This window comes from Pholcus phalangioides, unplaced genomic scaffold (genome assembly GCF_987345545.1).
Source record: "Pholcus phalangioides strain wild (caught in Gottingen) unplaced genomic scaffold, Ppha-v1.0 ptg000042l_1, whole genome shotgun sequence".
Taxonomy (NCBI): Eukaryota; Metazoa; Arthropoda; class Arachnida; order Araneae; family Pholcidae; genus Pholcus; species Pholcus phalangioides.
The window spans coordinates 26019072-26043635 of NW_028301628.1; the positions used below are offsets into that span (position 1 = coordinate 26019072).

Sequence of the window (24564 nt, forward strand, 5' to 3'; positions counted from 1 at the left end):
CAAACCCGTGTATAAGCCGACCCCAAAAATTCGTGCATATTTCAGAGAAAAAAAAAATCTTATATTTTCATGCAAAATGAATAGTTTTACGGAAATTTACAATAGAAAATGATTCAAACTTTTTAATCCGTTTCTTCTAAGTCTGCAAGCCAGGGCCGTCTTAAGAGCATCATGGGCCCCCGGACCAAGTAATTTTTCTGAGGCCCTACCAGGCAAATTCTTGAAAATTTCAACCAGATCTCATTTTTGTTAGGCCCCCTTTTTCCTTGAGAGCCCCGGGCCGTGCCCATGCCTTAAGATGGCACTGCTGCAAGCTCATGGTAATACATTAGATCATCATAGGGGGTGCGGCATCTTTGTTTTTATCCTCATCTGGGCTGTCATCGCTATTGTCACTTTCAAAGAGGATATCATCTTCAGTTTCGTCCATCGCATTGCTGATGCAACCCTTTTTGAAGGATCGAATGATAATTTCGGTGGAAACAGAATTCCACGCCTTAACACCAACTTCACTAGTTCAATTGGTGGAGTTGTTTTTTACCTCATCCACGAATCAGCTTTACGAACGCTTCGGTCACAGAAGAGACTAAAGGTATGTTCGGGCCCAATCATTCCTGCCGAATTGGTTTCCCTGGTCCTCTATCGACAAAAATGTAAACTACTCTTATTTTTCTGCATAAAAAAAATCCCCGATTTGTGAGAATAACTTTTTCGCAAACCGCATTAAAATATATCAATTGGTATTTACGAATTTATGGAACACCCTGTACATAAACTTACAAGAAAATTTACAAAGGACACACACGCTGAAAGTGATAGACTGAATCGCGGAAAAGTTTCTGCCCTGGGGTCCTGGCCAAAGATGGGGGAGGGGGGGGGTGTAAGAAGGCGTAACTCGATAGATGAACTTATTATTATAATACGTACATTATTATTATGGTTATTAAGAGAGAGAGAGAGATAGAGAGAGCTTGTTACGTATCATGACATCCGGTGGATCCTCCTTAACAGCTGTACATCCGGCCTGCCTGCCTGCTAAAATCCAAGACCACAGCTGGTACATGGACACTTTTATGAACGCATTCCAAGTCTAGTCATCAACGAGATGGGCATGGATGTTAGCCAACTGTAATAGTTTTTCGTATCTCTCCCCCCTTCTTTTGGAAAGGCAAAAATTGGAAAGTTATCATACAGTTGGCTAGCATCCATGACTATCTTGATGTTGATCACATGTTCTCTCACCAGCTGTCTTGTTAACTCCAAAAATATATATATATTAACATACGATTAATTGATAAGTATTTTTAATAGCATGTTTGGCAACCTCCAGTTTCTCGGATTATCCGGATAAGTACTGATTCCAACGAAAAAAAAAAGGGGGGGGTAACAAGTTTTATGTTTTCCATTGATGAATTTTCGGATCGATAATCCTATGTATTCGATCATTTGGTTGTTATTTATTGGACAAGTAAAAAGCTCTGAAGTTTTTTTTCCCTTTCAAAAATAGTTCTACTCCGGTCTATCGCCATGAGCAATATACTACCGAATGAGTCAAGCCAAAAGTGTGCACGTATACTCAGTCTGAGCACGTATGTAGTGTTGTGCGTGAACATTTTTAGAGTGCTGCTATCTGTTTTTCAAACGCTACTACTACTACTACTACTAAACCAGACATGCACCTCGTCCATATTCCTCTGCGGAACTTCTAATGAATTGGTACATGTTGGAATGTGTGTGTATGTATAGTAAACCTTCCGTGAAGTTTGTTTCTGTGTAATGCTTGTTACTTGTAGTGCTGCCATCTGCAATCAATTTTTTAAACTACGAGTTTTTCTCAAATCGTAGTTAGTTAAGTGTAATGAATGAATAATTCTAACGTTGTAGGCCTGTTGTGTTCTCTGCGGCGAGACTTTTTAACGGGGAGATCGGCTCTCGCCTTCGCCTGAATAATTTATTTCCACCTCGGAATCACTTTCCTGGTAAATCTGTCTTTCTATAAGATTTTGGAGCCATTTCATGAGAAAAAACAGTGATTAAGCTAAGAGAAAATGCATTACACATAAAAGGCCTCAGACTTGAATGGCATACGGTGAATCTTTTGATACCAAACTGAACAGTCTGGACATTTTTGGTACTTCTATATTTTCCATCTGCATATGCGGTGAGATCAGGACCACAACTGAGGGGGGGGGGCGGTGGATCTGGTGCCTCAGACGTCGGACCAGAGGGACGCAAATTTCACCCTTCAACCCCTCCTTCAACATTACAAGGGGGGTATTAGAATACGAGCTTGCCCCGGCTGACCAAGCATCTAGTTGCAGCTGTGTGTGAGAGAGAGAAATGAGCTGACTATATCGCATAGAACACACATACACACCACCTCACACATCATTTTTTCATTATGGATCACGCATTCGAATGCATACACTATACAGTGTACCTAATCCCTTTATAAATTCTCCTTCATCTCAGCCTTTGGTCAGTATTTGTATTTTTTACAGTGCTTCTCGGTGTTTTATGAAAGTTATCTTCAAATTTTGGGACGTTTCCGGCACGAATTAAACGATTTTCCATAGAAGCCTATGGAAAATCGCGTTTCGGGTAACAAACGTGATTCCGAAACGAACTATCTTCGTTCGCCGAGGTATCTCTGTACTTCGGTATGATAGAAATACAAAACATTAACTGTAACATAAGCTCACAAAATTTCGGAACGAACAAAACTTTTTTTTGGTGTTAGATAGAAATTGATGAGACGTTACAGCACATGAATTTTGGAAATCGATGAAATTTTAAAACATCGAAATGTTTGTTTTGAGGAAAGGAGGAGAGAAGGAGATTCTCTTTCTCCAACCCTCCTTGCTCGAGAGATTCTAGAATCTTCTTGATGTTTGTTCTTTGCTCCTCATTGGATCACACTTGACCTGTCAATAGACAGGGGAAAAGAAAAGTCATTTCTGATATTTCTTTGCAGCAGGAAGTTTTGTTTCAAGAAGGGCTTTAAAGACGAAAAAGAGGAGGAGGAGGAGGAGGAAGGTTTGAAGGAGCGTTCGGTTGATTGGCCATGAGAGAAATTATACTAGACTTCGCGTGAAAAATAACCTGAGCAAAGCAGCATCCGCCAACAATAAAGGAAAAAGAGAAGGAACACGAGTGTATATATAGTAATACCTCTATATGTCTTGCACTCCCTCGCTACAGTGGAAAATTACATTAGAGGTCGGGGATGGTACATAAAATGAATCGTCGCAGAACACAGCTCCGAAATCACAAATTTATATTTTACTACTAATTCTTTTCTGTGGACCAAAATTTTTATAACAGTTACCCAGGACCGGATTTGGGGTTTGATGGGCTCTAGGCTATTGAAGGTAATGAAGATCATTATACAAACCCACAGCTACGGGGGTCAGACGGGTCTGGTGCCCCGAGAGCCGGACCAGAGGAGGGGGCGCGACTTTGACCCTTTTACTCCTCCTTTAACATTACGAGAGGATGCCTAACTGTGTGCGTGCTCCGGCTGATCAAGCATCTAGTTTCTGCCCTGCCGTTATATCTAACTCCAGCTGTCCTTGTCGCTGTTTTTTGTATTGAGTTATTATATACTAACACTCAGAACACATTCCGGCATGTACCGATTCGTTAAAAATTCCGAAGAGGAATGTATAAGAGATGCAATATAGTACTTGTTGTAGTAATAGTAGGCCTTATATATTATTTCTGCTGATGCAGTGGTAGGAAAAACAGTTCGATCACTGAGATAGGGAACCCACTGGGGGCCCTAGCGGGGACCTGCTATACGGTGTGTAAAAAACAAAGAAACTATAAGAATCGTCCCAAGCATCTGGACTGATGGAGTTCCAGCAGTCCCAACCCTCGTGGGAGCTATGCCTACGGTTAAAACGAGTATAAGCACATATATACCTTAACAGGGACTATTAACTTCCTTTTGCATCACACTTAAATACAGACACTCAGCTTCATTTTGACCACGACGTCTAACTTGAACGACGGTCGTATTTTTCCCTCTGAGTAACCGAGAGTTAAAATTCTGAAACCAACCCAAATGGGAACCCCGGTCAGCGTGATAGTTGTTATTTATCTTCTAAAAACGGCACCCATTGTATGTCGAAACGCTTTAGGAGAGAATCTCGTGGTTTTCCTCTTTATTTTCTCTTTTGGTTGGTTTCTTCTGAGATTATATCTACTCTTCCCTGTTGGGCCTCAATTACTGCAATTTTATTATTATTTTCTACACCGTTGAGGATATGCATACAAATATCATAGAAGACCAAAAAATTGTTTAAGTAAACAGCCACAAATTATCTAAACGATCTCCACAAAATTAACCCTAGTACTCAACGTTTAAATTTATCCTAATTTATTTATTTTTAGTTTCAAATTCGAAATAGAGATGGTAATACTTTTAGCACATAACATAAACTGCTCATATACTTGAACAGTCGCAATTAGTAGGAGACATCTTATAAGCCAATGGCGATTGGCCAAGCTGTCAGAAGCTTTGGTGACCTGGAAGAATGTGTGGCAATTTCTATCCGAATAAATGAAGACTTTAAAATTTGTATGTATGTGAATGAAAGCCGCTTTTAAACTAGATAAAGCTTGAGAAAAAAATTTGGAGCATTTTTTTTTTCAAGACTCTAAAGCTGCTACATAAAGTCAATTTGCAACAAAAAAATATGCGTTGTAAGAATAAGATGACCATATGACCTGTATTTTGACGTAATTCTGGCCACACATTCCGACTTTTTTTTCTAACAAATGTCCCATTGTTTCCTGTATTTTCAAGAAAGTCAAACTGAATTTTTACTGTGGGGCCGTGCAAGTATTACGTCATCATCGATGGCGGGGGGGGGGGGGGGGTCCCGATTTGCTGACTTTTTATGACGGGGGGGGAAGGGTGTTTGGATAATGCTTAAGTCATCAACCACCCTTTATGAAAATATGAGTTAGGATTCAGAGGGGCTGAGCTGAAGACGAAATTTTGTTGGCAGGGGGGTCAGGAATGGCTAAAAATTTGCTTACGTAATACTTGAACGGCCCCTCTCCGCTGATATCCAAGGATTAAAATTATACTCACCACTTATTCACTGCTATTTTCAGTTGCGCTTCATTTCCCGCCAATGGTGTTTTTTTAGCAAATTTAGCAATAATTGGCAATGTTATTTGCGGTAGTAGTTTTCCAAAGGCGGCAAACCGGAGTTGTTCTCGGTTCAGAAAACGTAGTGCTTGATTTCTTTCAATCGTTGAATTTTCAGCAGTTGGCAACTTGGTTTGCTTTTGGCATCATTTGTGGCAACAGTTGTCAATTTCATGTATTTTAATTTCCAGTGGAAATATGGTCAGGTTGTGTATGAATAGTTTTTCAATACAGGGTGTATCATAAATTCATAAATAGTTTAAAAATTCATAAAAATTGAATGAATTTGAATGTGATTTGCCTGAAGCAATTCTCACGAGGAGAGGGGGGGGGGAATTTTTGGTGCAGAGAAAAAATTTATCCCACGTTTTTTAATTCGGGAAAATTCGGGACTGCCAATTTTTGTCAAAAATCATCCTGAAAAGTAAGCAAAGTTGCCAACCATTACTGAAATCACAGAAAAGTCGCCGAAATGGAGCGCTACTGCAAATTGCGGTGAATTAAAAAAGAAGCCACAACATTATCAGATGAATATTCTTATTTATAGTCGTAGTTATCGTGATATAATTTCTGAGTTGGGAAGATAATTTTAGTCGTTGATTTGAAGAATAAGCAGTTTAAGTTGGCTTTGTTGAAAATGAATGAAAAACCAGTACATTATTGCAAGGATGTCGGCATGGCCCCTACATCCTGGAGCGGAGCCCTCCAGGCTGGAATCTTTTGCCCACCCCCCTCCCGCCCGGTCAGACTTTTCACGGGTCCCTTCTGTAGTTAATTTATAGCTTGAAAAAGCAAAAAATGATGAGAACTGTCCCGGGCATGGCCCCCACATCCAGAAGTAGGGCTCTAGGCTCGGATCTTTCGCGGGCCCCTTCTGTAGTTAATTTATAGCGTGAAAAAGCAAAAAATGATAACTGTCCCGGCATGGCCCCCACATCCAGAAATAGGGCCCTAGGCTCGGATCTTTCGCGGGCCCGCTGGTCAGACTTCTCACGGGCCCTTCTATAGTTCATGTATAGCGTGAAAAAGCAAAAAATTACGAGAATTGTCCCGGGCGTCAGGGCTAGAGTCCTGTCAGCTTCCCCTCCCCCATGTGGGGGCCATGGATGTCGGGACGGCTGGACAAAACTGGGACTCTTCCGGGAAATACGGGCGTATAGTCAGGGTGAAGAAAATAGAATTTCGTGATATCTTTCGTGCAGTGCTCTCTATTGACGAAAATTTGAACGAAATTTTTTTATATATCAAAGCAAAAAAATCCCCTTCTTGAGCACAAATTTTTCGCAAGCAGCATTCCAAAGTTGCATTTTCTTCAATTTTACGAATTTATGGGACACCCTGTACAATTTTTATTTCAAAAAAAAAAATCCAATAAAGCACGCCAAAAAAAGAGCAGGATAAAGGCCAAAGCTGTCACATGTCTCCGAGTATGACGTCACCGTGACGTCACGATACCGCTGCCGCTGCTGTAAAACGAACAATGCGGCCTTGGAGAGAGGCTTGATGTTGATTACGCCAACTGCGAGGAGCCGGTAATATTGACATCTTATTATACACGGACTGCCGTCACTGGATCCAATTACGCCGCTGCCTGTAGCGAGAGCGACCTTTTTTTTCCCGTATGTGATGTTTACTTTTGAATACATTAGTTTCCCATGTCCGGCATTGACATGATATTAATATTATTAGAAATAGCTCTTATTGTGTTGTATTTTGTGAATGCGATGTCGAGATAGAAAGTATATCGGGGAAAAAGGAAATTAGTTATTCAATTTATATCTTTGTCTAGCAATTTTTTTTTTTTCAATAAGCGTCCGTTATTTCTATTGATTGGTTTATAGTGTTTTGTTTGCATGTTTTACGTGTGTATGGTTTCCTCTCATTTCCACCCCTTGCTAAGTTATGGAATCGTGGTTAAAGAAAAATTTATTATAAGGCTTTGTGTGTGTGAGAGCCAGTGGTGTCATTACTGATGCGTTAGTTAGGGATGTTCAGTTTGAATTGTCTTTTAAATAATCATTTATTTGAATGGTGACCATTTATTTATGATTGTTCCTGAAACGAAAAGTTGTGAGATGAAAATATCTATTTTACTGCCAATTTAAAACGGTACCAATGCTCTTATATCCTCGAGCAGGGCCCCCTGGGCTGGGATCTTTGGTGGGCTTCCAAACCTGTTTTTTCATGGGGGTGCCTTTTGAAAGTAAATTGAAGGGTAGAAATGGTTAACAATTAAATGTCAAAAAAAAAAAATCTGTTTTTCGGGGATTAAAGTGTCAAATGAGCAATGCTTTACAATGTTGATAATGTGGAAAGTGCCTGGCAGTCCTCTTAAGTGGTTCAAAAGAGCATGTAAAGAGGTCACAAATGTGGATGTCCCTACATTAAAAGCATAGAGTCACTTTTCATTTCATACTGTGCACCACCCAGGCTCTATCTACCATTGTCAATTTTTTTAGCCATTGTTCTGGATGAGGGAGCTGGGCGGTGGCATAGAGTCACATCTTCGGATCAGTCATTATCTGTTAGCGTATATTTTACATTGCTCACAGTGTCTATAATGTGAGCTTGTGGATACCATACATACATGTCTTATAAATATGATTGTTCCTGAAAGGAATAATTGAAAGAGTAAAATACATTTTACTCAGTTAAAAATGGTTCTTGCGAGAGCAAGTATTACAGATGTAAGCCTATATCACGGTTACTTTTATCCCCATACTTTTTATCAATTGTAGCAATTTGGCTTATCAGATGGGAAAAGTTGTAGCCAAATGCGAGAGAACCTTAGCCAAATTGGTGCGTCATAAAATGTGAATTCCTAAACCTCTCTCACACACACACACAAATGGCGACCTCAAAATTCAACCATCAAGAGACCAAATAGATGCACGATTTGGGGAATTTTATCTTTTATTTATTTGTCAAATGAAATATTTTGTTGTAATTTGTCACAATGGCAATTGGCAGCTCATGCTCCCTGATGTGCATAAGCATTAAAAAAAATTTATATTTTACTTGCTAGTGGAAACGATATCCTTGATGAATTTCCTTACATATTGAGGAATGAAGGAAATATTTGGAATGTGTTCCATGTCTACCCCCCCCCCCCCCCACTACACACACACACATCCTGAAGCAGGACCCTTAGGTAGAGATCTTTGGATCACTGATTTTGGAAATGGCTTGAAAGAGCATCATTCTTAATAACTTACGTGTCTTCATAATTTGCTGAGTGCATTGTCAAAGACAGTTGACGGACTCGACTGTGGAAGACTCCAAAAAAGAATGATATATATTATGAGGAGAGAGAAAAAAATCATCTGTGCTTGTGATTAGAGCCATAATTTGGATTTTCGCTGCCTGGGCCAAACATTATTTTGCTTCCCTGACAACTTTAAAATTCAATAATTTTGTAATAGTGCAATTATTCCCACTTAAAACTGCCACCACCCCTAAATTTTCTGCCCGGGGCAGTTGCCTGACACCACCCCCACCCCCAATATTTAAAAAATACCAATGTTAGACACCTTCGGAAGGACTGAAATGTGACGGGTTTTAAAATATATTGGAATAGGCCTATATATATATTGAAAATATATTAAAATGTATTTTATCTGCTTAAAAATCTCGTTAAAAAATAATGTTATAGTAAATCATATTATTATAGTTCATCATAGTAAAGGCTACAGGTGATTCCAAACAAGATTTGAAAAAAATTTGTTTGAGAGAAATTTATCACCATTTAGAGTATTATTGTAGCAAAATTTTTCATTGTGACATGCTTGAAAGATTCCGGTCTATAGTACTGTTGCAAAGTCGTTTAAATAACACTTCTTACCTGGCTAGAAGTATTTGCCTGCCAATTTACATAATCTAGAAAATTATAGCTGAAAACCTTGAAACCGATATTTTTTGACTATTATGCTGAGGTGGACTCAGAAAGAAAAGTCGTATTGTCTCCGCCGGGACTCGAACCTAGGCCCTCTTGCATACCCGGCAAGCATGATATCATATACACCACTAGAGACACGAGCCTTGACTTCCTTACTTCACGCACTGTGGCATGAGTTAACCTGAGCATAACATCCAGAAAATACCGGTTTCCCAAATATCTTGGGCTGAGAAAAAGCAGTCTATCTAAAAATCTCATTCTTACAAAGTCCCTGGAGCATGCGTGGCTGGGCCAGTGAATCAAGATGGCCTGGTGCTCTGAATGGCATCCAAAACCCTTCCCGTTTGAATAAACCCTGTTTGCATAATCCGACAGCAGTCATCCCAAAGATTCAGAAATCGATGGAAAATGAATTTCGAAGAAAAGGGAAATGTGCTCCCTTTTGAAAACAAGTTCCTCATTTATACCATTACAAGAACTTCAAAGATATTTGCAGTTGTTGATACAGTCGATACTTGTTATAACGATCCCCATTGTTAAATTGAAAATGAATGTTATATTGGGTGGTTGTTATATCGAGAGGGAAATGTATTAGATAATCGCTATTCAAAAAATTTTGGAACTAGTCTTCCCGGTTGTTGTAATAGAGTTGTCGCTATAACAAGCATAGACTATATTCCCCTTCCCATGATGGAAGATGCAGTAGCATTCATGGCCCTTACCCACAAAGCAACATATACCGAAAACTGTGGTGGTGTGTACGCGCAAAACAAATCTGAGTAATAACTTAAGAAAATAACTCTTCTGTAACACTATTATGGAATTTTCAGCCAGCTGAGGGCTTGTTGTAGAACATTTTGCCTTAGGGTGGGGGGTACAAACCAGGAATAAAACTCCACTGCCCCATGAATAATTAACTGATGCAGTCACAAAATATCTTCACTTAAACAGAATCGAAAATAAAAAGTTTAGTAAATTTATTATACAATATTGCATCATGTTTTTGTTCTCTTTCTGAGTTTTGGTTTGAAAATTTTTCACTGAATAGCTTTTATTACGGGTTTGAATGACTAGTTGTATGTGTATTATACATGCATCAGAGCAACACCTGCTTCTAGTATGTTCAGCATAATGTAGCATATGGTACTATGGAAGTTCCAAATACTTCATGACAGTTGTATCTTAGCTATAAAACGGTGAAATAATCTCACATCACATGTGGTCTATGAATTTATTGTCTTGTCAAAAATAACCATGACACATGGCATCCCCCACTCCCCCCCCCCCCCCCCACCTGGTTATTATTGAATATTGGTAGGCTTATATTATACAATGACAGCAATTCTTCAAAATTAGAAATGAGGTGTGAGTATTTTCAGAGAACTGAAATATTCTGAGAATATTTTTTCCTGGATGTGAAAATTGGAGAATAATTGAGAATATTAATTTTTCTTTTAAATAATGAATTTTTTTTACTAATTTTGTTTATATTATGAAATATAAATCAGTTTTCATTTTTCCTGAAACATTTAAAACAAAGCAATTTTTGGCATAATCACCCCCAATGACTTTAATAATCACCCCCAACTTTTAGTATGAGAATATTCCGTCTTGGTCATGATGAGAAGTTTTAAATGTTTAGTTATGAAGATTTTATATATATATAGAAACCTTACGCTTAAAACCTTAAAAAATTATTTTAAAATTAGATAAATTTTCACAAATAAGTTCACTACACAAAAAAATTAAGCCAAAGTTGATTGATAAAGGAAGAGATTTTCATATAATCACCTTCATTCTAAGATGATACAGAACAGTTGTGTTTTCTTCAATGTACAACATACACTTAAATTCTGTATCACTCATATTTCTTTAAAAGGTCTACAATTCATCCACGTTGGTTTCATTTTCTTGCTTTCAGAATTTTAATATTGTGAGTTACAAACTTCAATATTCTCGTCATCTTGACGGGAAGAGAAGAGAGACGGAAACGAGAATATTCTCTCGAACTATCACTATTGTAAATTACTACAGAATATTCTTATCGAAAATAATAAGAATTATTTTCAATTTATATATATATATATAAATTATTATAATACATGTTATTACATATATTCTTGAGAGTACTCTCTGGAAGGACTTCTATAACCGGAGACTATTCTCATCGAGGAGAATATTCTGAAAGACTGTTATTAATAACTTGAGAATGATTTTTATTATTTTCGATAATATTCCTCAGTAATTTATAGTAGTAGTCCTTCCAGAGAATATTCTAAAGGATATGTGTGTAACTATATATTATACATAACAGGAGAATATTCTCATCAAGAACTTATAAGAATATTCTAAAGTTATTTGTAATGGAAATGCCTCCAGAGAATATTCTCCTAGGGGCATGGTAGCCTGGTCGATAAGATACTCGCCTAAAGTACTGAAGGATGTTTAGAGGTGTCGAGAGTTTGATACCCGGTTCATCATTGTCAGAAAACTTTCCTGACACAGGGGTACAACAACAAATGGTGACTTGACCGCAGCAAAAAATTACTACCGCAGGTAGTCCCCCATCGGGGGGTTAGCGTACCAACCTCTTGATGAATATAAAAAATAAGCCTGCCGTTCGGAATCGGCAATAAATTGTAGGTCCTGGTCTAATTAGCCCTCATGTACAGAAAATGACCGTGGTGTGACAAAAATGATCAATGATCAATATTCTAAAGATTATTCTCGAGAATTTTACATCTCTAGTCTAAATTATACAATTGGCTGAGTTGAATTCTCATAAGTCATAAAATTTTGTATGCAAATACAGTGAAATTCCTATGCAACTATACTCAAGGGATCGGAGATATATATTCAGGACCTGAAATATATGTATCATTATAAAGGATTTATTGTAAATCAAGGGTGCACAACCTTTTTTTTTTTCAGTCCGTGTGCTAGGTATGCTGGATTTCTGTTGCTCATGGGGGGCCAGAAACTTGTATGTATAAGGTGATTTTAAGGAATATTACCATTTTAGCAGGATAGCTTTTAAAAAAAAAAAAAAAATGTCCTGCTTTTCCAGTATTTTCAGTGGAGCCTGAATTTTTATTCTTTACTGAAGTCTGAAATCAAGGATTGAGATTATTTTCAAAACATATAAAGTGTATGATATAACTCTAATTATCGTAATTGGTAATAGTCATATGAATATGTTTATATTTAAATGACTTATTTTTTGAACATTTTTTGGCAAATTACATTTTAATCTGTTGCAACTTGCAGCAGCCCCCACCGCGATTGGCAATTTTTCAACAATTTTACCTATAGTTGGCAACTTTACTAACCTTTGAACAATTCTTTTAGCTATAATTGGCAACTTTATTTGCCTCTGACAGTTCTTTTTGGTTATAATTAGCTATTTTACTTACCTTTGGCGATGTCTGTGAATGGTGGCTTTGTTTACCTATGACAGTTTTCTGACAATAATTGGCAGCGTCCCAAATGGGTCCTGATTTTCTGTAATTTTATGAAGGAAATATGGGTGACCTTTTACTACTGATACTTTTCCACCAGAGTAACCTTTTCTGGGCCGGATGGAACCCTTCCACAGGTCACATGTGGCCCGCAGGCTGGAGGTGTGTACCCCTGTTATAGATGGGATGTATTAACACTATGAAGAGTGAATCATTATATAGGATTTTCTTTATATCAAATATAGGTTTTGATTGGACCAACGTTTTTTTTCTTTTGCAGCATACAATTGGCCATATAGTTTTGGTGAAATTTCAACACTGATTGAAATTGTTGAACATTCTTTCTCTTTTTTTTTTGCATTGCGAAAATTATTTTTTGATTTGAGGGGAGGGGGTATGCAGGGGGGACATTGCAATTTACTTTACATGTTACATGTTTACTTACATGTTTGTTTTATCATGAGTAATTTATATTAAATTTGAATAATTATATAAAATATATTGTTGTTTCTAAAAAATATTTTTTCTATTTTATAGATCTTAAAACTGGGTTTCACACTGTGAAAAACATGCCTCGGCCAAATCCATATAGGCCACAAGCAAAAGGTATTGAAATCATTTTTATATATTTAATGTTGTGCTCATGATCCATTTTTTCACCATTGATCAGCAGTTGATTGTAATCAGCAGGGATACTAGATATTCGGTCAACCAGGGCAAGCATGTGTTTTAGTGCCCCTGTTTTTTGTTTTTTTTAATAAGCAGCCAAAGATGAATTCAGTGCTTTTCTTGGTTTGGTGCGCTACACCCCCCCCCTCCCTATAGTTTGGCCGTCTATGGTCTGTCTTGCTGAAATTAAGTTCTGTTTCACCAAAAACCAGGGCTAGACAAATCACAAAAAAATCTAAGCGGCAAAAAATTTTTCACTCGAAGAAAAAAGAAAATCCAATCCATTGCCGCCTGACAGTCCAGTGGTTAGGAAGCTAGATTCTCACTGTGCAGGTCTGGGTTCAAATCCCGGTTCGGGCATGGATGTCTACTAACACTAACAAATTCCCTGGACAGATCTTACAGATCTGTTGGGAAATACGTAAGGATTACGTTGTTATTATTGTTATAATGTTTCTCTTGATGTGTTCTGAGCATAGTGACCCTAATTCATGTTGGTAGACATGCTGCTATAAATTACAAACATTTTGTGCTGCTCTCAGCCTACAATTTAGTAACTACATGAAGAAAATTTTAGGTACCAATACCAATCATTTAGTCACCATGACGACCTGGCGATTGTCCAGCCTTGCAAAAAACAAAAACTTGAAATTTCATTTCTTTTTTTCCTGATGAATTAAATAGTTTTGCTTTTCACAAAATGAATGACCATTTTCACAAAAATAGGGCTGATGAAAAAGTTCGGACATACCTCTGCCTGTTTTTGGGTTCAATTCTCTTATTTTAATGAATTTATTCCGCTGTATATTTATGAGTTTAATTGAACTGAACATTGGAGATTCTTTTCTGTTGACAGATTATAGGGATTGCCAAATTTTGCAAATATAACAAGATAATTAGCTTTTATTGAATAAACTTTCCTTTGTAATATGGTGAAACCTCGATATAATGGCATTCTTTTTAGTAGGTAGGGGAGTTGTAGAGGGATTATATATTGTTATATATCGAGACGACATTATAATTCCAGCATCCGAATTTATGCTGTTGTCAGTTTTTCTAAATTAGCATTGTTAGTACCACTAGAAAATGTGCTATTATGTATTTATTCTCTGCAAAAAATTGCAGTTGTTTAATAAAATTTATTTTGATGCATTGCCCTCATAAATTTTTTTACCACATTGCACTTTCCGGTCATACACAGAAAGTAGCAATACCAATTACTTCGGTAGTGCTTTGTAATCCTGTGGTACTAAATACAGGTGTAATAAGGCACATTCAGAAGTACGAAAACAAGTGACAAAGTTGAAATCAAATTATTAAAAAATATCATTGTAGAGGTTTTAAAAATCTCAAAATATTGTTATAGAGGGATTTATCATTATATCGAGTATCGTTGTAGCAAGGTTTCACTGTAATCCATTCTTTTGCTATTAATACAGGACTTCCACTCTCATCATTGTTCAATTTCTAATGTTCAATTGGGTCATTTTCTTTTTCCATAGTATTCAAAAATGATATTTTTGCTTTACGCTGAAATCCTCCATTTTTTAATTATTATTCAGCCATTATGAGGAGTTTGAATTGAAGTGTCTAATGTGTTTTACGAATTACAATAACTTCTTAATGTGTAGTGTTCTCCACAAATCCCCTGAGAAAATTTTCAGCCAAGTAACTGTGAATCTGGTCAACAGAAAGAAACTGACCAAGAATTGAAGGGTGGGGATTTTTTCTTTCACATTACATTTGTCTGGGCCATAGGTAAGCCATTGCAAAAGTAGCTTCATGTGTGTATATAGAGTACATGGATTGTAGTGGCTAACTACTGCTCGGCTAACTATTACATATTTTGAGCCGAGTATGGAAATGTTTGTTAAGAAGGTGGAGTACAGCTTCTGACTTCTTAATATAGCCTTGCAGGTAGATATTGATAACTTATTGGGGGGGGGGGTTCAAATCTGAATCTACCTTAGCTTCAAAATGTGCAAAAAAAGCTTTCGACAGAGAAAAATTGATAATATAAACTGATAAGATCAGATGCTTCCCTCCTTACATCTTTTATAGATTTCAAGGGATAACATAAACCAAAGTCCCAGTAGTTATCAAAAAAAATTTCCCCGTGTTATTATATTGGTCCTTTTCATACTTTGTGAAAGTGATAGCAATTCCCGATTGATAACATTAACATTATTAGTGATCCTAACAAGCAGTGACTTGTATTAATAAATTTGAGTGAAGCAATCTTCCTTCACATACATTTAGGGGAAAAATATCAGTTCTTAATGACAAAAATATGACTGACTTGTGAAATGATGCATTTTTTTAATATTTTTTTAGACATTTTAATCATTAGACAATTATCAGAATTCACACACTTCACATGCCTATCCCAGTGAATCTTTTTCTCTTATTGCTTTATGCTTTTCAAATTACTGTAGTCATATTTTTAAATTGTGATAGCCATACAATTTTTTTTTATTATATAGCCTGTAAGTAATAGAAAACAAACACAAATTTTAGTAGATATTCACCACATTAATCTTTCTTTTAACAAATTATTGAAATCACAGTCACATATGTTCTTCAACAAACAAAGTCATCATTAATTGGGACATCTACCAGCGAATTCAAAATATAAAAGGGAAAGAATATGACCTCACGTTATGTGGAAAGGCGATTCTGAATTTTACCTTCAAACTGGCCACAGCAATAAATGTTTAAACAATACATATTCAAAGCTACACATTTAAGGGATAAATGCATCCTTAATGGATTTGAGTATGTCACGTATTCATCAGGGCCGTCTGAGCATTATGGGCCCTCAGGCAAAGTTACTTTTCTAAAGCCCCCTGCCTAGTAAAAAATGCTTACCTACCAATTTACATGTTTACTCTCAAAATTTTCCACCAGAACTTATTCTTGTGTGCCCCTCCCCTTTGCACTTGAGTGTTGACAGTAGTGTAAATTTGGTGGTGCACGATGATTCTCTCGATATAATTCCTCTACCAAGGTTTAAGCTAGATAAAAAATCCCTTTTGCAAAAAATCAAAAATGGAGAAAAGCTTTAGCAAAATGCTACAATGCTAATTATTGATGGTTGGATGTCTACTCGTTTCCTACCTCCTGTACGCATTTTTGTGAAAAATGCAACCGTAGGTTAAACCCTGCCCTCTACGATATTTTTCCTTGGTCTGCAGAATATTGGCATATATCAAGGTTTTACTGTATTTAAGTGCAGGTATCTGTCGCATACTGTAATGGGAATTCAGATAAATGGGTTGTGCCAGGGGTGTTTGATTATGGAAGAGGAAAAGTTTACATTAAATGTGAATCGGTACAGTATTTGTAAAAGTATTAATTTGATACTTTTATGCCTTAGATTTTTAGATCACTGTTTTACCTGTGTGTTGTGCTGACATCTATTTTTATGTACATATGACAGACTGCTGTCATGATGGAAAACAAATTAACAAATCTAATAAATTAACACTTTTGTGTTTGTGTGTGTGTGTTTTTTTATTCATATTGGTTGTAAGTATGCAGCATTTTGTTGGTATTATGTAAAAGTTTTGACTCAAAATTGTATATGTTAATTTTTTTCTCTCTGAAGACATGTACTGGTTTGCACACGGAGGCCTAGAGTCACCCGCAAATCAAAGTCAACAACCTCGCAGTAATACTCCTGGACCTGCTGGAGATACGGAGGACGAATCTAGTGAGAATAATTCATTGAATTGGAAAGCTAATCAGGAACGCAAAGCAAATTCTGAAGAGCCCCCGTTGTCCATGAACTCTAAGGCTTCTGATCAATCGGGTATGATAATATTCCCAGTATGTCATCACATAGGCAATAATCTAAGGGTGTTTTTTTATATAAGTGAAATTGATTTTATTGGAAATTAGATGAATATATAGGCCTATATATATTCACTGATAAAAAAAATTCACTAATTGGCCCTTAAATCGGGTTAATAGACAGAAAAAAAATTGACATATCCTTTCTGTATGTGCATGAGAAAATTGATGATTATATATTTGAAAATTGATGATGAATATTAATGATTTGTATCTCAAATCATCAATAAGTGTTTAGCAGCCTACTGATCTCATCAGCTATTTGCAATGGAAGCAGGTTAAGAGTCAACTACAAGTGTGACTCTTTATACATATTAATGGTTTGTCAATCAAAGGGTGTTATGATATGATCAAGAGCATCATGGGGGGACCCCATGCCAAGTGATTTTTCTCAGTCCCTACCTGGCAAATTCTCACAAAAATTCAACTGCTTCTCGTTTTTCTGAGGCCGCCTGGGTGGGCCCATACGTTGAGATGGCACTGCACATGATTGAAGAATCATGCAGGACCTAACAAATCCCAGGTGCTAGGTTGCCATGGCAACTGTAAAATTGGCATTGACGCCTAAAATTTTTTGTATTTGATTGCTAAATCAGTCTAAAAATCACAAAAAAAATTTCTGATTTCATGATGATCTCTCTTCCAACATGAAAAGGGGTCATCAAGATCGAAAAAAAAAACATTATTTAAGACAGTTTTTCTGGGGAAAAATTATAATAAAAATAATTATTCCACCTTTGAAAAGACCAAGAAGTGAAATGGGAAAAAAAACTGCAACACATTGTGAATGTCTCTTCAGCAGGCAGAATCAAATTTCATGAAATATTTATGGTTCTAACTTCAAACCACTGACAAGCGCAGATCCAGGGAAAGGGTATGGGGGCCAATCACCCCTCCCAAGCGCCAGAAATTGTGGGAAAAATCTATGTCCTTGGATATAATATCCTATGCATCTACACAATAAATCATCCTTCCAAACACATTCCCTCGGATCTGTGCCTGGTCACTTGTGTTGTTTGCTCCTGAGGTATTTGTCTAGAGTCTAAATTTTTTTTTTCCGATTTGTCAAGCCCTTGATTGAATGCAATGAAAAATAGTACAAAGAAAACAAAGTATTTCAAAATAAAAATCATAATTAAACTGCTGGTAAATCATACCATCTTTATCTTTCCATGCATTACATGGTTAATTTTTAGTTTTATATATTCCTAGATGGCAGTAACCATTCTGCTAGCCGTATAAATTCTGTGGACAAAAGACTAGCAGTGGAAGAAAGGAGAAGGCAGCTACAGGAAGCCGAACAGGTAATTCATTCTTAATAAAGATTCTGGACTAAAGATTTCTCCATTATTCTTGTGGAATATTTTTCTTGCAACAGTTTCATCCACAGCCATTTTGAGATTATGACGGTGTTCACAACCTCCATCCCACAAAAAGTGTTCTTTGTATCAATATGGTAATAGGATAGTGTATCTTATGGTAATAAGATTAATATATCATTTTGTGGTCCACTCCACTTGGCTATCTTCCTATACATCTGACCAGCATGCTTAATAACAATACAAAGGTCACTTGACTTGTAAGGCAGATGTGATTGTATTGATAATGATTGTCACATTTCCCTTGTCTGTGAGCAGAACGATAATGGTCATGTAAGCATTTAGCATTTTATGACCTATATCCCTCCAATCGTATCTGCCGAACAGCCTGAATAACCTCTGTGATGTTGTGGTGAATGACCATGAAAGCCTTGTATCATTAATCTCCTAATTTTTGTACCTATTAATTTTATTGGTGAAATAAAATGTGGTGATATGTATTGTCTGCAACTTTGCGACAATTTATAATTTTCAGGAGAAGAATGATGCTATTCTAAGAAAGCATGCAGAGCGTGAGGCTGCTCTTGAAGCCCGTCGAAATGCCCAGCGAAGTAACATATCGTTTGCATTTGGCAGTGTGCTTCCCCCAAATGGCGAAATGGATATCGTTCCAGTGCAAGTATCATCTTCTCATGCTGCTGTGCAGCCAAGAAATGGTATGTATTTATATTTATCCCCAAACAACTAACATTAACTGCTTAATGAGCTATTGTTATGACACCCACAGTTTTTAATGCTTATAAATAAAGTAAATTCACTAGTATGGTTTCAAGCTCAAATAGTGCAGAGTAGTGATCAGATTTTGCAGAGAGTGATCCCAAATACATAAATATCAGGAACAAGAAATGTTTATTTTCTCATATACCAAAATAATCCCTTTTAATTCAAAAATATACAGTAAAACCTCCCAATAATGGCTGATAACGGGACCATGAAAATGTGCCCACTATTGTTAGGTGGTCATTATTGGGAGTGGTAGTTCTTTCTAGTGGTAGTTATTTCCGGAAAAAACTAAAAATCATGATCTACGAAATGACGTGAAATGACAATCTATTCTGTAACTGATCACAATAGTTATATAATTTTATATAACGATTGTGATATGTATTTGGAGATGGTGATTATATTTTAATAATAATTAATAATTGATTAATCAATCTACAGCACTATTGTGACATCCTAAAATTCAGACTTGCAGTGCTCAGGTTGAACCCAACAAGCAAGAAAAACTGATAGGGACCAAGACGGTGTACCAGCAACCCCAAATAGCTCTTTGTTAGCATTGGACCATCAACTAAACCTTCTTTCCAGGGTGTTCCTAAGTCCAATCCAATAGCTGATGACATACATTCTTATTTAAAAAAAAGATTGACACATCCATCTCAAATAATTAATACCCTAGACATTTCTATTGGCGAGCATTTTTCTTTTTTTTTTTGGACAGAACCATTTCTTGGAGTAGGGAGTGCCGTATAAACATACTACTATCACATCCTGGTCAGCGTACTTCAAAAATGCCAACTATGATGTGGCCACTATTGGGAGGTGGTCATTGAACCCTAGGTGGTTCTTTATGCCAGACATGATATCCCCTTTGTGTACTATAACTGACAATGGCACTAAAAAAACTAAATATACTGTTCAAGCATATATGCATGTTTATAGACATAGACCCTTAGACATATAGAACCCTATAGACATAGGGTTTCTAGTAATTTCTAGTTATTCAAGTAATTGAATAACTTGCATATCCCTCTAGTGATTAGAGTGCTGACAATAGGTCTCTTCTGTTGTTCCCTATGTTAGCTCTTTTTTTCCCCTCTCTACTGCCTTCAATATACCCATCTAGCATTTGTACCTAGAAAAAGAAATTTTTTTTCTCCCCTAAGGTTTGGCGAAGCGGGAAAACTCCGTTAAAAATCAACCTGAAAATTATTTTTTCTCATCGTTGACCCTTTATTTACTGATGGTACTTCATACTTTCATTCTGTATCAAAGATTGTCACTTGAGTGTGATAATGTTTGCTAGTAGTAGTTACAGCAATTTGTCAGTTGAACTTCCATGAGACACAAAGATGATAGTAAATACTTATGAGCATTTTGCTATTCATTTTCTAATTCATTAGAAAAGAATGTATCAGAGGTGCATGTTGGTTAAGTAGTAGTTTTCTTTAATTGGTGGGAACTACCATAGATCCTGTTTGTAATGTTTTTGAAGAAACTGTCATGACAAAAATGTAAGGGGGGAAAATGCTTTGAATGGGAAATCTTAATGAGTATTAATAAGTGCGTGTGTGGACCACAAAAATCAGTCGTACTAAGCGAGAAATATTTAAAATGAGGTCAACTGTATTTTATTAGAACCTTACGTAAAGTAAAACAAACTGAAAATTTTAGTTAATTCATTCCAAACTATTAATTATAATTCTTTTATATTTTCTTTTCTTGCCTTCTCTTATATTTAAGTTTTTGTTTTCCTCCTCCACCAAATTATTAACGATCCTTTTCTGTTTATAATTTTTTAATGCGTATGTATTAGTGAATTGGCCCCCATAATAATTAAATACATTAAATTGTAATTTAATGTATCAAATTGTTAAATCAATCGCTTTTAAAAACTGATTTTCCTTTTATAATATACTCACATTATTCAAAAAGGTTTTCTAATGATTCAAAAACTCTTGTGAGAAGTACATTGGAAAGTTAATTTAAGATTCGGGGGGGGGGGGGTCAGTTTTTTCTTATTCTTTACATTTGCTATGCAGAATGTCATTTTAAAGTGCAGCTCATTTTCTTTTTGGAATGTGTATATGGTAAAACCTCCCATATTTAGAATCAAAATATTCTACATGTGTATGGTAAGATATAATATTTAAGTATATTACATTAAGTAATATTCTGGTAAGATGTAATATTTATGGGCAATTTTAAAAAATAATAAGGATAATTTGAGCTGTCTTTATGAGATTAGTGTGTGAGGTTTTTTTAATTAAACAATCAAAATATGTTGCATTTCCCCCTTTATTTTAGGTCTTAAATTAGCTCTAACAAAGGGCTTCTCTCATATCTGACATATTTCTTCAGCTCCCTTTATTTTTGATAAGAAGACTTCTACTGCAGTTGGCTGTATTCTTTATTAAATTGTGAGTCATATTCCTCCCATACTCAAAGAGAAAATTCCTCAAGCATTTATACTAGTGTGTCAGAAAGTGGGCTATATCACCCTCTGGGGGTGATTGAATGGTCCAGGTTGGCTTCAGTTGGGGGGGTAGAAACGATGGAAGAAAAACATTTGTGAAGAGGGGGGGGGCGATGTAACAAAAAGTTCGAGAAACTAAGATTTAGACTAAGAATAAAAAAATTATTATGTGTGGTTATTTACTATGATAATTATCTTATAATAACTATTAAATAAAAGAATAAAATATTTCAATATTAAAATATTTCAGGAATACACATCCGAATGTCTTGAAGAAACTTGTTTTGCTTAAATTATATTTCAATTTTAGTAAATCTGTTGCTTTTCTTTTTTTATGTCTCTTGAGGCAAAATTTTTTTTTTATCAAACTTTATTTGAAAATTATAACTAATTTCAATGTGCATGTATTTATTATTGCCAAACTTTTACAGAATTTTTTTTTGGGACGAATGAATCAGTGGATGGGTCTGAGATACACAATTCTTTATCTAGAAAACTCTTTTTTCCAACTAGCTGCCTCACTGGCTCTGGTGCACTTGTTGGTGAGTAAGGGTCAAGCACACTTCGGTGGTGATGTTTGCGGCATCTTTCAAATTGTTCTGGCAATGTTTCTCTAATGCTCAGACAGCGTACTAACTGTGTTTTGAATTAACAGCTTACAAGCTAACAGCACATGGAATACCAAATCATATCTTATTGCATATCTTCAGTGCTTGGCATACATATTTCCATCTCTGATGACATTTAAAAAAAAAAAACTTCTATCTTATATTCTAATTCTTTAGTAAAATTTTCTACTAACAAGACAGATATCCATGTATGTGTGTGTGACTGAAACCCCCCCCCCCCCATTTGTACCAAAAAGCTTGTGGGAATGCAGGATTTATTTTTATTTATTTTTTCTTGCTGTTTGATAACTTTTTCCTCATTGAATGCTTGTGCTTTGTGTATAAGCTTATTGTATAGTGTTACATGCAAAATGAAGTTTTCCTGTTCTGTAGATATGTATATATGTATGTGTACCAGTGTATATAATATGAGTATTACTAAAATTGCCTCGTGGGGATGGAGCAATGTGTTGTCTGAGTAGTGTATATCAGTGGTTTCAAACTAACTGCCCCTGGGTGCCTATCATTTTTTTGCTCGGCACTCAGGTGTGATTAACAAGTTGCTACATAACAATGGTAATATTGTGTTTCAGTTAATAAAGAAACTTTTTTTTTTGGGAAATTTAGAGGTTTGCGCCCCTGACACAAAATTATATGTATGCCCCTAGACACATGTTAGGAACTGCTGGTGTATATATATTATCACACAAATATTTTAATATGAGTAGTAATTTTTGTATTTCCGGTCTAATCATTTTTGTCAATTATTAGTTTTTCATTAATAATTTGAACACATTTCATTTTTAAAATGACCCAATTCAATTTTACAATGCAGTGATACCTTACTTACGCATTTTTCAGCTAAGATATTTTCAGACAATTTTCAGTCTCGACTAACAAATACAGATTTGGCTTAACGAACATGGCTGCACATACTAACATAAAACAGCTGTGTCATGAGCTAAATTTTTGTGCCGGTCAAAATTAATACGATGATTAAATGTCACTTGAGCCAGATTAATTTATTTCTACTTAAAATCGCTTTTCAGATGCACCTCTCTTTCAAAAATATTGGGAGCCATTTCATGTAAAATGAATGATTCAGCTAAGGAAAAATGAATTTTAAAAAGACCTTCAGAGTTTTTTAGATGAATGGTTTCAGTGGATGCAATTAGACTCTCAATACCAAACTGAACTGTCTGGACATTCCAGGAACTTATCTGCATGTGTTTGTGTGAGAAATGAGCTGACTGTATTACATAACACACCATCTTAGACACTTTTTTTTCACTATGGCTCTGCATATTGTGCATAGTACAAAATAGACACTCACTTTTTCATCTTCCTTTGAATTCTTTTTTATCAAATTGTGAATTGTTTATTTCAGTCTTCGGTCAGTGTTTGTCTTTCCCCACAGTGCTTCTTAGTGTTTTACGAATATTACTTTGAAATATTTGCCAGTTTCTAGAGCGTGTTAGAAAAATTTCTGTGGAAAATCATTGCGGCTAATGAACATGATTTCAGAACAAATTATCTTCGTTAGCCAAGGTGTCATTGTACAGTATTTGCAGCTTCTTTTATGCCACATAAATACTGCAGAACACACTTATTCATTAGAATCACTAGTGTTGACATTTGAATATTATTATGAATTTTACAAAGAATGGACCTTGTGATATATGATATGGCTGTTTTTCCATTCATTAAAATTTATGAATTTTTGGATCAATTTTGCTTTGAACTTTTGAGATATGATACTTGCAATGCTTAATCATACTGTTTTATCGGTGCTGTTGAATTACATGGTACATACTAAAGCTGTGTCTAGGAGAAAACTTACTTTCTTCATAAGTTTATCGAAGGAATTTGATTTTCAAGTGCTAAAGGAAATATACTGACGTGCCAAAAGTCATGGGGATACCTCTTAATATCGTGTGGGACCTCCTTTTACTCAGCAAAGTCTAGCAATATTAAGAGGTATCCCATGACTTTCAGCACTTCAGTGTATATTTGTGCACTTGAAAAACTTTTTCCCATTCATGTAAATAGATTCTGGATTATAAATTTTTACATAAATATGTGCTGACTCTCCGAGTGTTTTCCCTTGCATATGATCATGTCATATTCTTTTTGTCCCATGTTTTGTGATGTCTTTGTCCTTGGATGAGTGTTTGGAAGTGAGTATGGGAGTTATAGCTTGGTCCTTAGCTGGTTAATGAACTGCCTTATACTAAAGCAGTGTGGTTGTGGGGCAGTGTTCACATTGGGTTGTACAGTGTTCACATTGGGTTGTACAGTGTTCACATTGGGTTGTACAGTGTTCACATTGGGTTGTACAGTGTT

General features: G+C 36.0%; 1 protein-coding gene across 4 annotated transcripts in view; it reads left to right on the forward strand.

The window, feature by feature from the left end:
* LOC149064699 (uncharacterized) overlaps positions 1 to 24564 on the forward strand; it is a 73751-nt gene that overhangs the window by 25884 nt on the left and 23303 nt on the right. The window contains exons 1-6 of one of the 4 annotated variants that reach the window (XM_089255219.1): positions 6576 to 6780; positions 13052 to 13120; positions 16791 to 16994; positions 18248 to 18339; positions 18890 to 19070; positions 22045 to 22155. In XM_089255219.1, coding sequence (XP_089111345.1) covers positions 13084 to 13120; positions 16791 to 16994; positions 18248 to 18339; positions 18890 to 19070; positions 22045 to 22155 — 625 coding nt within the window. In that variant the 5' untranslated portion in view covers positions 6576 to 6780; positions 13052 to 13083. Of the gene's footprint in view, positions 1 to 6575; positions 6781 to 13051; positions 13121 to 16790; positions 16995 to 18247; positions 18340 to 18889; positions 19071 to 22044; positions 22156 to 24564 lie in introns of those variants that run through there. The other 3 variants (XM_089255218.1, XM_089255221.1, XM_089255220.1) reach the window with 3 other exon arrangements.